Source organism: Macrobrachium rosenbergii, chromosome 43 (assembly GCF_040412425.1).
Source record: "Macrobrachium rosenbergii isolate ZJJX-2024 chromosome 43, ASM4041242v1, whole genome shotgun sequence".
Classification (NCBI taxonomy): domain Eukaryota; kingdom Metazoa; phylum Arthropoda; class Malacostraca; order Decapoda; family Palaemonidae; genus Macrobrachium; species Macrobrachium rosenbergii.
The window spans coordinates 50,098,607-50,114,023 of NC_089783.1; the positions used below are offsets into that span (position 1 = coordinate 50,098,607).

Genomic DNA, 15,417 nt, shown 5'->3' on the forward strand with positions numbered 1-15,417 from the left:
GAGACTAGACACTTGAGCATTTTTCATGCTGTGACCACAAGTGCCTCAACTTCTTTGTCTGTTGTAAAGGAAGGGATCCTTCAGTTCCTGTGTCAACTAGCCCTTCAGTGCATAAGGCAAGAACTCATGAGAGGAAAGGGAAGAAGAAAGGAAAGTCTAAGACCTCATGCAAGAAGTTGAGGTGTACATCTCTTGCCAACTCTTCCTTCTCAAGGGAGACCAGAGATGCTAGATCACCAGTAAGTGATCGTCATATTTCTGGTAAGGCTGACTTCTCTGCGCCCACCCACTTAGACATGAGGTCTGCTACTGCCTTGTCCTCCCATGAGTAATACATTGCCAGTTCCAAAGAGTTGCATATTGCAAAATGCAGTAACTACAGACTGATTTCTGTTCTCCATGTGCTGTCCGAAGTTGCAGAAAATCTTTTTTTTAAGCCACTATATAAGTATATGGAATCTGAAGGATTGTTATCTGATACTCAATATGCATATATGAAGCACTTAGGTACCTGCAATGCTCTTTTAGATTTGACATGCCATTGGTAAAAACTACTGACTTTATCCATCTGACATACCAATCCATATGGAAACTGTGGTTAGATTACCTCCCACTGAGAGCCCAGTTGAAATCTGTTGAAACAGTTTTACATTTTTTATATAGCTTATGAGGTCAAGTGCTGTACTATTACAACAGTCACGGCATACAAGGCAGCATTATCAGAACCCTTGCTGTATGGTTTTGAAATTTATTCCAAGTTAGAAATTGTCAATGCCCTTCTCCAGTCTTTTGTGCTGCAAAGGCCAGTTCCTGCAAGGCTTCCCATATCTGGTCCCTGAATAAGGTTGTTAGACTGCTGTTATCCCCTCAGTTCAGTGGCCCCAATACAATTACAACTCATATGCTCTAAAAGGCAGTCTTCTTAACTGCATAGGCATCAGGAGCTTGGATTAGTGAAATGAACTCTCTTAGACAGGGACAGTTTCATTACTCACACACCTAGCTGTCATTTACAGTTGCCTCCTGACCTATCATCCTGACCAAGAATGAGCACTTTTTAAAGGAAAAATCTCCTTTTCTGATAAGAGCACTCAGTATTTCGGATAAAACATTATGCCCGATTCAAAAACTCATGGTTTACCTAGGTGTCGCGGCAAGCATCCCAGATGGTCCTCTTTTTCAAACACCCTAGTACAAACAAAGCACTCTCTCTACAAGGGCTCCTCCTTAAAAAGGCAGACCCTCATTCTTTTCCTAAGTTGCATTACATCCAGTAGGTGAGTACGTACCATATTTTTGTGATTCAGTTATACATACATACGTAAATATATATATATGTGTGTGTATACATACATACATATATATAGAAATAATCAACAAACAATCATGTGTGGAACAGAAATAAATTTCTGACTCACATCAGGATCGAACCCAGATCTTTCAATTGAAAGGCAAGGGCACTGCCCACTAGGACATAGAAGTCTAAAAGAAGTTGGAACCTGAGAGCAACTGCACCCAAGGAATTACCTGGGCAAGCCAACTGCTTGCATACCAGCGAGTTTTCCCTGAGTCGGGAAATTGGAGAAAACTCGCTGGTATGCAAGCAGTTGGCTTACCCATGTAATTCCTTGGGTGCAGTTGCTCTCAGGTTCCAACTTTTTAGACTTGTATGGCCTAGTGGGCAGTGCCCTTGCCTTTGAAAGGCCCTGATATGAAGAGAAATATATATATATGAAATATATATATATATATATATATATATATATATATATATATATATATCCTGATATGAGTCATATATATATATATATATATGTATATGTATGTATATATATATATATATATATATATATATATATATATATATATATATATATATATATATATATATATATATATATATATATATATATATATATATATATATATATGTATATATATATATATATATATATATATATATATATATATATATATATATATATATATATATATATATATATATATATATATATTATATAGTATAGATATAATTTGGGTGAAAGGCTTGTAGAGTAATTTCAGATTGTTTGAAATTCAGATGTTCGTGAAAATGCTTTATAAAAACACTTGCCATAGCTTTTGGTGTACAGTACTGGGGCTGTAGCATTAAACTCAGCTTCAAGAACATCTGTGTCTGACTTATAACATGAACCAAAACTCATTAACAATTATTTAAACTGTAAGATGTACTGCACTAGCTCTTCCATTTATATAGCCATATGTTTTTGCAAGTTGCTAAACTATCAGGTGCTTGTGATTGTTATGCTAAATTTTGTAATTATGTCCTTCTAGGTATAAGGTTGATAGAGGTCAGTTTAGTCAAGTTTGTCAAGAAGATATTGATTTCTTCAAAAACCTTCTGGATTGCCACCGAGTTATTCTTGGGGAATCCAATCTTGAAGGTCATAATACTGACTGGCTAGGAATGGTTCGAGGTGCTTCATCAGTACTTCTTAAACCAAAGACCACTGAAGAAGTATCAGCAATTATGAGCTATTGCAATCAGCGAACACTTGCAGTATGTCCACAAGGTTTGTGATACAGTAATTATTATCTTGCTTGTGCAGCTGTCTTTTCGTCTTTTAATTCATCATTTTTCAAGATGCAATTGTTCTAAAAAACTGGTGACTTTCATGGAAACCAGGTCCATGATGTGTTAGTAAGTAAAAACTGTTACTGAGGTGTTTTGAAAAGAATTAGGACTTACACCTCAAGTGGTGTTATGGCCCCTTTTCCCAACTTCCCCCAACACGTTGATGCTTCCATCTTCAAGCAATAATACATATGATTGACTTTATTCTTCATGCTGAACATTTATTATATTAATAATTTTCCCCAAGTTTTGCATATTTTTTGTCCCTTCTCCACTTATTTCTTTGAGATTGACCCTGTTATGATTTTTCCAACATTCTCATGTTGCTCTATGTTTTTTTCGATTACTGATTCTTGAGTTTTAAACATAATACCATTGGGTATCCCTGTTATAAACACAACAATTATTCAGATAGTAAATTCTCACTTCATGTAGGCACTGTACAGTATTACCTTATTCCTAGGGACCTACTTCAAGTAATGTTGAGCAAATATTTACATATCCTATTTTATGTTAGATGTAGGCTATTATTTAATTTTCTTGTATGTTGACATCATGTCTTGGAGAGTGTACTGTAATAAATTTGTATACTGTACATGCAAATTACTAACCTCACATATTAATTTATGTCTTGAATTGCTGGTTAAACCAGAGAAACAATGGTGAGCAAAGGTTGAGACCATCTCCAGGAATGGTTCTCAGTATCACTTGTTAAAACACTTTCATTTCTGAACTCAATTTCACTCAAACGCGTGTGCCTAGTGCTTTGTCGTTACCTTCTGTTTTTCTCCTTTTGATCATCATTTTTTAGTGATTTCGGTGTTAGTAGTAGGTGCTCACACATTATACAAACATTTTTTAAAAAACAGCATTTTTTTCATACAAACCCATTATTTTTACATAGCCAAATTGTTTGTCTTCTTGAAATCTCCTTAGAAAAGCTGATTCAGTCATAGAATCCAGGGCAACTCTTCAGACTTGGTATTCAGTCTTCCTATGGTTAAAGCAAAAGTGAACATCCTGGTACCTCATCATGTTTCCCTGTCAGTCTGGCATCTTTGGAGGATTTTTTTTATCCCAAACCCAGCAACCTCCTATATACATTGAGCCTGTCAGCTATCTTGTGTTATCCTCTTTTTCAATACCTGGCAAGAATGGGTCTTGGGTGCAGTTAACATGCTCTTTTCTGAGTCGAGGCATCAGATGAGATTGCAAAAAACAAGAGAATGGACTTCTCTTGGCTAAGTCTCGATCATCTCTGTTTGGATGATCATCCTGGTTTGAAGCTTATTCTTTGGGGCAGGTAGTACCTGCATTAGTGGAGAATATTATTATTATTATTATGCAGAAGATAAACTCCTATTCATATGGAACAAGCCTACAGGGGCCATTGAAATGAAATTCAAGCTTCCAAGAATGTTGTGTAAATTTGAAAGAAGTTATAGAAGATACTAGGAAAATAGAAAGAAATCAGTTATAAGAAAAGAAAAAATAAATGAATAACTTAATAGAGAAATAGATAAAAATATAAATAAATTAAAAATACAAGGTGAATTGTTTTGGGATAGTAATGCATTGCATTGAACTTTTGAGGCTGTAATTGCAGGTAGTCCCTGGGCTATGGCAGCTCCGACTTATGGCATTCTGTACTTATGGCGCTTTTTCAAATATATTCATAAAAAAATCGGTTCGGGGTTATGGCTGGTGTTCCGAGTTATGGTGTTTTCCGGCTTACGGCACACTGCTGGAATGGAAACCCCGCCATAATGCAAGCACTGCCTACTCATTTATGTGTCCTTTGAGAGACAGACTTTGAGGGGTATTCAACGTCACATCTCATTAAAGATAAACATTCTTTTTCCTACTTAACAGTTATTCTCCTTAGCATGTGTAGCTGCCTGTTTGTCTTAGAGTCTGTACAAATAAAATTTTTTATAAAAAATGCACACATCCCATAACTCATAAGTATATTCTGAGCAGCTGCTGACTTCATAGTTAACATGCTGTAGATCTGTAGCTTTTTCTTGATCTTGCACTGCAGAGGTGAGGTAAGGGAGAAGTGTTTGTATTGAAAAATGTTTGGATTCAAATTAGATATTTTAAGCTTGTTAGATGAAGAGGAATTGAACAAAATGCATTCATGTAAGTTTGCACATTGTGGTTAATGATAACTGTTTTTCTTACAGGTGGCAACACAGGTTTAGTAGGTGGGAGTGTACCTGTTTTCGATGAAATAATTATATCCACATCTCTTATGAATAAAGTTGAAAATGTAGACTGCTTGTCAGGAGTTGTGACATGCCAGTCCGGCTGTGTATTAGAGGCTTTAGATCAGCATGTTGCTGAGCATGGACTTATGATTCCTTTGGATCTAGGGGCAAAAGGGAGTTGTCACATTGGGGGAAATGTGTCAACAAATGCAGGTAAGATATGTTTATACTGATTTTATTCTCAGATGTTTCAATTTTATATGTTCATAAATAATTATTGTGGTTATGAGTTCTTTTACCATTCTCACAACTTGTCACCATGATCAGTTGTATTGGGTACACTACTTTAAACAGTGGCATAGTTTGCATTTTATAATTTTAGTTTACAATGACCTTTGTTCATGTAAACCCATCAATCATGAATAGCCATATTGCATGCAGACATTTTGCAATCACACCAACCTGATAGATCTTAAAAGGTGAAAGACCACACTGTATATGCCAGACCACACTTCAGCATCCTAGAAAACATCCTACTCAATCACATGTTATCGTGATGGACCATTCATTGTCATTCATCTGTGGACTTTACTATTACACTGGTATTTTTTCATGTGTTTTTTATGGTGATATGGGAATATTGTAATCTAATTCTGTACTTTTTTTGGTATCCAGGGGCTTTCTTGTTCATTGATTTTGGTGAGTATTTTAATTTATTAATTATGGAACTTCTTCAGAGATTTCTTCAGAGATTATGTGATTTTTTTACCTATTGAATCTTAGTAGCTTTATTTCTGTATTTAGATGCTATTTGTTGTCATTGTTCGGTATGGGAGCATGTCTTGTACAATGGGCTACAAAACCACCACAGAGTAGCAAGAGAACCCTCCTACATCTCAGTGTCTCTCAAGCTCTGCATCATCTGAAAGGCTAAAACATTACAGCATTCCAAGTAATTGTGTAGTTAAAAGAAAAACTCTGCTTGTTGAGAGAGAAAACACTTCAGAACAAACAGAAAAAATAGAATGGTTGGTAGCAAGAGAGAAGCCTCTCTCCTTGTGTGCATAATAGAAAAAAGATATAACAGAATAATAGAACAAACACTAAGGCTAAAACCAAGCTAGGTCTGCATCATATCAAAAAGCAAAACCAAGTTAGAGAGGAAATTAAAGAGAAAGGCTCATAGTCTAAAACAAGTTAATAACTACGTAGCATAACTGTGTAGGAATGACTATGCAGCAAGAAAGGACAAAAATAACAGAATGTAACAGAAAGAACCTGTTGCATTATTTCAAATTAGGCAAAATATCTCAAAACAAAAATTATATTAAAAAATGAAAAGAATAATTAAGAGTTAAGTCGAACGGCAGGCAACAGAAGAGACACATCTGTCTCAGACGCAGCCAAAAGGTAAAGTGGATGCGTACCAATTGATGGCGGGGATTCCTCCCCTGCCGTCGGTAGCCAACTACAGGCAGTCCTCGCGTATCGGCAGTTTTGGTTAACAGAAATCCGGTTTTACAACACTTGGCTAATGACGTCGTTAACCAGATTTTCGGCAACAGAAGCAATTTTCGGCTTTGTGATTTATGGGTGTTGGTATTATCAGTGCTGATAAGCGGTTTATTGGTTAGTAGTAAACGCCATTTATTACCAGCCGGGGTGCTCAGCCGAACAGAACACCTGCTGTTAACTGGGAACTGCCTACCAATATCCACCTTGCTTTTAGTTAAACGGCCAGCTCCAGCTTGCACTGAAAATAAATCCCCTATGTAAAGACCAAGGGTTTGTATGTTAGGAAAAATACAAATTACTTAAAAAATTTGTCATATATTTCATAAATTTTTCATAGTGGTTTTTGTCTTTATTTCCCTTCTATTTTTAGTTAATTACATTTTGTAATTGTTTTTACAAGGTAACAGATGCTTTCATCTCTATTTCTGCTCACAGCTTTTTCTTAATGTAAATTCATTTGTAATGTTAACTGCTTCAAGATAATATTTTCTAGTCTTGTAATATGTACCATTCCTTGTTACTTGCGGGAGCACAAGAGAATTCTTGTATCTTGTTTATTCCATCCTTAGATAAGGATCTGCCTTTGATGTGCCCTTCATGTAAGAACTGGTAGTATAAGGTTAATCTCGTCACGGGGTTGAGATCAGGTCGCCGGCCGCTTCCCTTCTCATGTCCGTGACAGATGCCACCAATTCCTTGCATAAACAATTCTTGTTTTTATTTTTACCAGTTTCCAGCTAGCGCCAGAAGATTTATCCTAATGTTAAGACTGTAGGTTTGTTAGCTTTGAAAAATACAAATTAATTTAAATTTGTTATATTTAAAATTTTGGAAGTACTGTACCTGTATTAGTGAATACAGTAGTAGCTAATTATGTACTTCAAATTTTAGGAGGACTACGTGTTTTGCGGTATGGTGGTCTCCATGGTTCTGTTCTTGGAGTAGAAGCAGTCTTGGCATCTGGTGAGGTGGTTGATTGCATGTCTGCTATGAAGAAGGATAACACAGGCTATGATCTTAAGCACCTCTTTATTGGTTCTGAGGGAACATTAGGAATCATAACAAAGGTAAGAACTTTCATTTGGGCTGATTTTTTTAGTGCCTTATAACAGAATGTTTTTTGTTGTATTTTTTAGTGCCCTATAACAGAATTTTTAGCTTTTTTCATGAGTTCTAAGATATGTTTATGAACATCAGAGTAAAATTTTTTCTTGTTTATTTCAGTACATTCAAGTCCTAAATTTCTGTGATTCTTTATTTATGGTATATACTGTACATGCAATATGTAGATACATTTTTACCTTGTGTTTTGCTTAGCTTTCCTTTTTGCCTTGCACTAATTGATTTAACATTTGGATGTTGACTTTTTTGTTGTTGTGTTTGAGGGTAGTTGAGCTAATGTCTGGGTTACCGGTAACATTTGTGCTTTGTTGTAAAAACCTTGTTTATGTTTTTTTGTCTTGGTGTGTAACAGAAATTCACTATGAAACTTACTTTGTGATTTGAATTTGTTATTTGTCGTACTTAACCTACTAATACACCTGGCTTGTTTAAACTGTCCCGCTACTGGAAATAAAACACTTCATGTTTGGGTCTTCGCCAGAGTATGTTCCTTGTTAACAGATCTTGTGGTTTTGCTTCTCCTTGTACAGTACTGGATGTATTATGCAGTCATTAGACATTGAAAAGCCACCTAAGAAGAAAAGCATCTTATAACTAGAAGTTATTGATAAAATGTTCTATCTAACAAAATATTACATCATATGAAGAGAAGTTATAGATTTAGGATGTATATAGTACAGTATAGGTTTTCCCAAGCAGTCTTATTGCAGCAATTGTGCCCCCCTTCATTTTGACCCTCTTCTTAAGTATTGGAGGTACAGCACCTCATCTTTATACTGTGTGTGTCATACCCTTGGAAGGTGAATTTGGAATGGTAAAATATAGTCTAGTTAAGAGATAATAATATATTGATTTGTAGTCTTTATGTGAAATTTTGCAAATTTCTATGCATTCATGAGACATGTTTTCATGCAGCTTTTGTTGTGTACATTGGTAGAGACAGTTAAAAGACATTTTGCTGTTGTCACTTATCCAGATTTGTTATAATATCAAAATGTTGAAAACCTTGAGGATTTCTTAGGGAGCTAATCTCAACAAGTACAAAAATTATTGTGCTCCAGAGAGCTAATATAAAAGCCAGAAATAAAATGAGACTATAATTGAGCATGAAAATTTTGCAACTTGTCTGACTTCAAGGGGCACTTTTTTTTAGCCACCTTTTGATGTGGACATTGACAGCCTAAGGTTAACTCTATAAAAGGGCTGTACTTATAAAGGACCCCATAGAGATTTGTTTTTGGTAATTTATTTTGAAAATTATGCAAATGGTAAACTAATTGTTAAGGGACAAGATATCCAACAACATACTAAAAAGGATTCACTGTTCATTTAGACCCTCTCAAGCAAGGAGAAAGGCTACTGCTCCTCATTGAATCAGAATTGGCCACATGTGAGTGATACATGATGTAACTGCTGTTTTGTTTTTGTAACAAGACACCATTAGCTGGTCAAGTGTCCTTGCCTTGTGGATGTAAGGTATACATTTCCTCCGAGTGCCTGGATGAGATAGGTAATGACCCTGCTTTGAATGTGCCCAGAGAAAATTTTATATATAATTAAACAGTCGTTAACTTTGTCTGTGAAGGCATGCCTTCTTCTTTTCAAAATAAGATTCTGGATTTCTCATTTTAAGATATTTTTTGCAACGAGTTAGTATATTTCATATATACAGTACTGTATTGTATAGGCCCAGGGTGTGAGGGTATAGTATTTATAGGCTTAAACAACCTGTATGTGGTTGGATACAGTATAAATGTTTTTATTTTATTTTTCTCTATTACAGATTACATAAAAACTAAAATACTTTTTCCTGGATTACAGATTATATTTACAACTAAGGAAGTTTTATGTCAACCTTGGTACTACAGTAATTATATTTACATTGTAGTCATCTGGTTCCCAGATGATATAACACCTGCTTGGCTGTATAAATAATACAGACTTCCTTTCTCACAATGTTGTTTTTCAATATTTTTGGTTAGCAGTACCAAAAGATTTTTAAATTACTTGAATTTTAACCCTTAAGGGAGGGGATAAATATATATTAAACACCCCTAGACCGGGCAAACTTTAAGGTTGGCTAATTTGAGATAACACACATCAATGGAAAGAAGAAGATTTGCAAATGCACATGGTGGGAAAAATTTTTTTTTTTTTATTTTTCCCTACCTTCCATGGGAAATTGACTATTTACAACCCTGTCTGGGGCCTCTTTTACAAGACACTTGTAAAAATATGCAAATTTTACCAAGTTATACAGCTCACAGTATCATAACAGATAAGAACTAAAATCAGTAACAAATTTTGTGTATATCTGTTGTAAAATATTTATGAGATTTACTGAGATGGGAAGATGCAGTAACTTTTAGTGAGGTATATATGTTTTTTCTAATATTTCTTTGCACTTTTCTTTGCAAAATTACAGTTATAGCTGAAATACTATCATAAAAGATAAGAACTAAAACCAACAATAATCCCTGGTATATTTATGAGCAAATCAATAAAAAGACATCATGGGATAGAGAGGTGCAGTACATTCCCCCATCAAGTCTGAAAGCAGACTGATCCCCTTCTGCCCTGTGCTGAGCTACTACAGTTGCCATAAGTCATTTATCGACCATTGAAGTGATGCGAACATCTTTCCAGATAAATTCATCCAAATTGTATGGCACGTAATATTAATACTCATATGACTTAGCCCATCCATCACTCAAAACCTGTTATAATAATAATAATAATACAGTAACAATAATAATAATAATAATAATATCCTTTAGTTCAGCTCAGAGCCATATACATGGAATATACAAATACAATACACACAATCTAGATACATAAGATAACATGATAAAAATAATAATCAGCAGTATCCACACAGTTGCTGAAGAAGTAGTAAAATAGAATTTATAATCATGGTAAAGACAGTAATTATATGGAAAATAATAGTAAAAAAAAATATTAAAAATGATAACAATTAAAAATATAGATTGCAGACGATTAATTTTCAGCTTGAAACCTTAGGATGGTTACCGAAGTGAGTTCCAGAAGGCTAAATATGAAACCTGAAAATAGCAGAACTCTACAATGTTATTCATCACAGTACAGTAATAATAAAAAAGGAAAATACCAGTAATAACAAGAAACGTAGAAATATAATAATAATAAAAATAATAATAATAATAATAATAATAATAAAATACAGTGTGTATACTGATGACTATTCTCAGCTAACAGTACACTGTTGGATGAAGTATAGCAGAAGTAAAATATGAGTTTTTCATTTCTGAAACAGAACTTAGTTTAAATTTTATATTTTCAAATTCACAGATTGCCATATGTTGCCCACCTCGGCCAAAAGCAGTAAATCTTGCCTTCCTGGGTTTGCAGACCTTTGAAGATGTTCTTCATACATTCAGGGAAGCCAAAGCAAAACTTGGTGAAATTCTAAGCTCATGTGAATTTATTGATAGGAGTTCCATGGAATGTGTAGAGCTTAATTTGAAGTTGAAACCTCCTATTGATCCTCATCCCTTTTATATGTTAATTGAGACATCAGGTAAATATTTAGCATTTAATGGCTAATTGTACTTTGCTTATTGCTGTTAATATTTTTACAATGCATACATCATGTAAAGTTAGAACTGTGTTGAAGTTGATCTATAATTCCTTCAGCAGATTTAACCACAAATCTATAACTTACAATGCCATTTCTTGTGACACAAAATGCTCCCAGATGAACCTTCACCCAAGATAGGACATAAGGTTCAGTAAGTCTGAGCTCAATCTCAACCCAGCTCATTCTTTGTTTGTATGTGTACATACTTTGTTACCCAAACTTGTAAAAAATTGGTCAAGGATTGTTGTATTCATTTATTTTCACATATTTATATAATTTTCACATTATGATCTTTTCATCATCCTGGTATTTTGACCAAATTAGTTTGCCCTAGTGTCTGCTGACAGCACTTGTTTTCCTTTGGTCAACAGCACCTAAGGAATATTAGTACTATATGAGTTTACATCTTAGGATATGTAAAATGATTTTTTTCTATTTAGAATTACAGTCTGACCTAAAAAGTCTGGCACCCTTGGGACCAGGCCACTGCCAGACCACAGAAAATTCTGAATTTTAGAAATCACCCATAAAAAAACCCCTATGTAAACAATCTTACCAACTCATTCCACGTACATGGCAGTCCCCGGTAAACAGTGGGGGTTCCATTCAATTGCCAATAATTATGGTAATACATGGTGTTTACGGTGTCATAAGCGCCAATAAACCTCTTATCAGTGCTGATAAACCCTTACCAATGCTGATAAATTACTTACTGATGCCAATAAACTGCTTACCGACACCGAAAATCGCTTACCATTGCCGAAAATCTGGTTAACGACATTGTTAGCCAAGCGCCGTAAAACCGGAATGCTGTTAACCAGTGCTGCCGATAAGTGAGGACTACCTGTAGTGCTGTTATCAAAAGTAGAACAAAACTTATAAATAATCACTGTCATTCGTTAGGTTAGTTCCTTAGCAAAATTCTCGCCTGCTCCATAAGTATCTCTCCAGAAATGCTTACATCTTCACTACGTTGGAGCTTAAACCTCTTATAAGTGCACTGTCAGATTCTGATCTCCTCCACCCTTCATTGTTTCTTGGCACTTCAGACTTTTCTGGCTTTTATTTCCAGCAAAAACTTAGAGGTTCTATTGCTTTTGTTTCTTTAAACATGCATGTGTGTGTGTGTCAGAGAGAGAGAGAGAGAGAGAGAGAGAGAGAGAGAGAGAGAGAGAGAGAGAGAGAGAGAGAGAGAGAGAATGATAATTTTAGTAAAACTATTGTTTATATACTGTATGCAATTATATTTCATGCATTATTGTCATATTGTTGCATTGTAATTTATGAGCATAGCAAATGCATGCCATTTTCATTCTGCTAAAGCTCCTAATTAAGAAATTCCAATGACCAGATGAAAAAATGGTCTACTGTAAAGTCACTAAGCTATTACCAACCTTCTATTACTCAGGATTCCCATGAGGGTTTAACAAAGAAGAACAGAAAAAACAAGAACCTGTATGTAGTATGTGTTATACTTGTGGTTCTAAAGTTACTTACCTAATACAGGATTATTGCACCCTCTCTCTGGCCATATCTCAGAATTACCATGGCATCAAGAAGTCCATTTCACTGTCTGCTAAGGTACCTTTTGAGCTGGGACTAACCATGCTACCCACCAACACACAGCCTAGTTGAATTCCCTTCGTGACGTAGCAGCAGTATTCGAGGAATACTATCTCTGATAACCACCTAGTAAACTCAGACATTTTCGAAAGGAGTGCCTTCAGAGAAAGCTAGTGGTACACCCACTCCTCCTCGACATTACACGACCCAGGGAGGGAGTGGGGTCCACCTTTCTAATTAGGGAAGCTTAGGACAATTCTCAGCCCATGCACAGAGAGTGACTTGATTGTGATAGGATGTAAAAAAGAAAAACTTTCAGGGACGCTAGCCACAACATCTAAGTAAACCTGAAGTGTTTGGATTGGACATAATGCCTAATCTTGAATTCTAGCAGTTCCTGTAAAAGAATAGGGGACTTCTTCTTCAAAGGGTTCTTATTCTTGGCCAGAAATGACAGGCCAGGAGACAAGAGTAACGGCTAGGTAACTGGGTGATGAAACATTGCCCCTGTCTAAGAGACCCGGGATGCCAAGGTGGTCAAGAAGTTGAGAAATGTAAGTAGAGTACTGTATACAGTCATATCTTCAAACTGAAGTATAAGGCTACGTAAGGCAGTTGCTTGTATGTATGGAGAATAAAATTGTTTAAAATGTTCATAATTTTAAAGCAATATATTGTTTCCCTAAGTATGGAACATGATTTTTAATAGTGTCCACCTCCCTACTCTCTTAGTTGTACTGTACTTCATCTTTGGATGAATAGCTTGCTAAGCATTAGGTAGAGGATCTCCTCGACATTTGAATTGTTAATACTTATTATGAAGGCTCTATCCTAATTACTATACTTTGAATGGTTTCCTTAGTACGTACTGTACCACTGGAAGGAAGTTTTTATAAATTGGGCATTGTAAAGCTAGAGATTCTAAAGTGCATAAATTTCAGATTTTGTTGTAATGCTGTAATATAAATTTAAGTGTTCCCTAGTTACGAAACATGTAAACCATTTCTTTTTCTGGATCAAATGAGGATATGGATGCATTAAAAATTAAACATGTTTTGAGAACACTCCCCATGTTAGTGTTGTGTATTATTAAACTATAAATACATATCCATTTTTTAGGAATTGATTGAGTATAGTACTATACTGTGTACAGAAATTCTAATGTTCCTTTTTTCTCTTCAGGATCAAATGGTGATCATGATGAAGAAAAGTTGAACATGTTTTTGGAAGACTCATTAGGATCAGGAAAGGTATCGGATGGTACTGTCGCATGTGAACCATCTCGAATTTTGTACGTCTGGGGCCTACGAGAACGAATTGCTGAGGCGGTTATCCATGAAGGATACACATACAAGTCAGTTATTAAAAAAGTTCTTTGTGATCTTTCTTTTTTTCTAAAATATCTAGAGATGAAGAACCAAAATCTCTATAGAAATTTAATTTGATGTTATATAAATGTTGATTGTTGACATTTAACGATTAAGAGTACAGCCGACCCCTGGTATTCACAGGGGATGCAAACCACTACCCCCCCGCGATAACTTAAAACCCCTCTAAAAATACTTTTAACTGCCTATTTTGATAGTTCAAAACACCAAAAAACCCTCTAAGAATGCTTATACCTGAATATTTTAATAATTTTATCACAAAAAGCGCATTTAGTCACAAATATGATATGAAAATACAGTAGTTTGTGACTATTTCTCTATGAAAAATACCGCGAATAGGCGAATTTTCTGTGAATAATGTGTATATATGTTCCACAGAGAATTGGTGAATAGGTGAGGCAGGGGTCCACTGTACAGCTAACCCAACTTAATGTTACAGTTATTTGATTGTACAATGTTGGGTTATACATGCAGTCGGCAGATTTATGGGTCTGGTTATTAGAATGCATTCTTACCTTATAAGCAATCCAGTTATTTGACATTGAATTCTTACTCCTTTAGTAGTGGACTTTAATGAAAGGTTACTTAGGAAAGTGGTAGTGCTGTAGTAGCTAACTGGTAAGAGTGGGTCCTAGGCACCAAAATAAATTTTCTGGAAGATGCCTCGAAAAACCAGGAGAACGTAACAAAGACCAAAAGGCTAAAGGCCTCTTTAGGGTCATGCTTCCATTTTAAATATCTTCATGCTGACTACTCCCTGTGTACCACAAAGACGTGATACAAAGATCAAGGAGATAACATTAAGGTTCAATGTAACAGCAACGAAGACTGCTATAAAGACGCTAGGATCGCCATTTCTGCCTGCTACTCTCAATTCCTTGGTAACTGGATGTCAGGACAGGACCAGGAATACTATATATCTTTCTCTCTTTGTGTTAAAGATAGATGTTCTCTTAAGTCTCTTGGAACACTAACCATGAGTTTTTACTCCCATGAGACTTTCTTCCATGGTTAGCTGAAAGTTGTGTCCCTGATCCTTCTGGGTTCAGCAAGGTCATTTCGATAGCAATATCAACTTTATATTCTTTTGTAAGAAAATCACCTCCAAGTGACGATTCCTCTACTTCCCCCGCAGGGTTAACCTGGGAGGTATTGGGGACTGTTACAGTACTGGGTTTTGGCCCAAACATAGATCTTCTGAGAAAGGGTTAAATATCTGACCCATCGAGACAGCTTAAAACGAGCTGTTTTGTCCTCAAAACTTGCTGCCAGGAGCATACTACAAATTTTGCACATATCTGGCGACCAAGCAAATTTTCTTGCTTTTTACAAGGACTATGCTCATGACAGGTGGTATGGGCTGTACCA

At 35.5% G+C, this 15,417-nt stretch overlaps 1 protein-coding gene across 3 annotated transcripts in view; it reads left to right on the plus strand.

Moving 5' to 3' along the window:
• Positions 1-15,417, plus strand: part of D2hgdh (D-2-hydroxyglutaric acid dehydrogenase) — a 30,199-nt gene that overhangs the window by 5,940 nt on the left and 8,842 nt on the right. For all 3 annotated transcript variants that reach the window (XM_067087170.1, XM_067087171.1, XM_067087172.1), the window contains exons 3-7: positions 2,335-2,573; positions 4,822-5,058; positions 7,252-7,427; positions 10,810-11,038; positions 13,844-14,015. In XM_067087170.1, the coding sequence (XP_066943271.1) occupies positions 2,335-2,573; positions 4,822-5,058; positions 7,252-7,427; positions 10,810-11,038; positions 13,844-14,015 (1,053 nt within the window). The remainder of the gene's footprint in view (positions 1-2,334; positions 2,574-4,821; positions 5,059-7,251; positions 7,428-10,809; positions 11,039-13,843; positions 14,016-15,417) is intronic.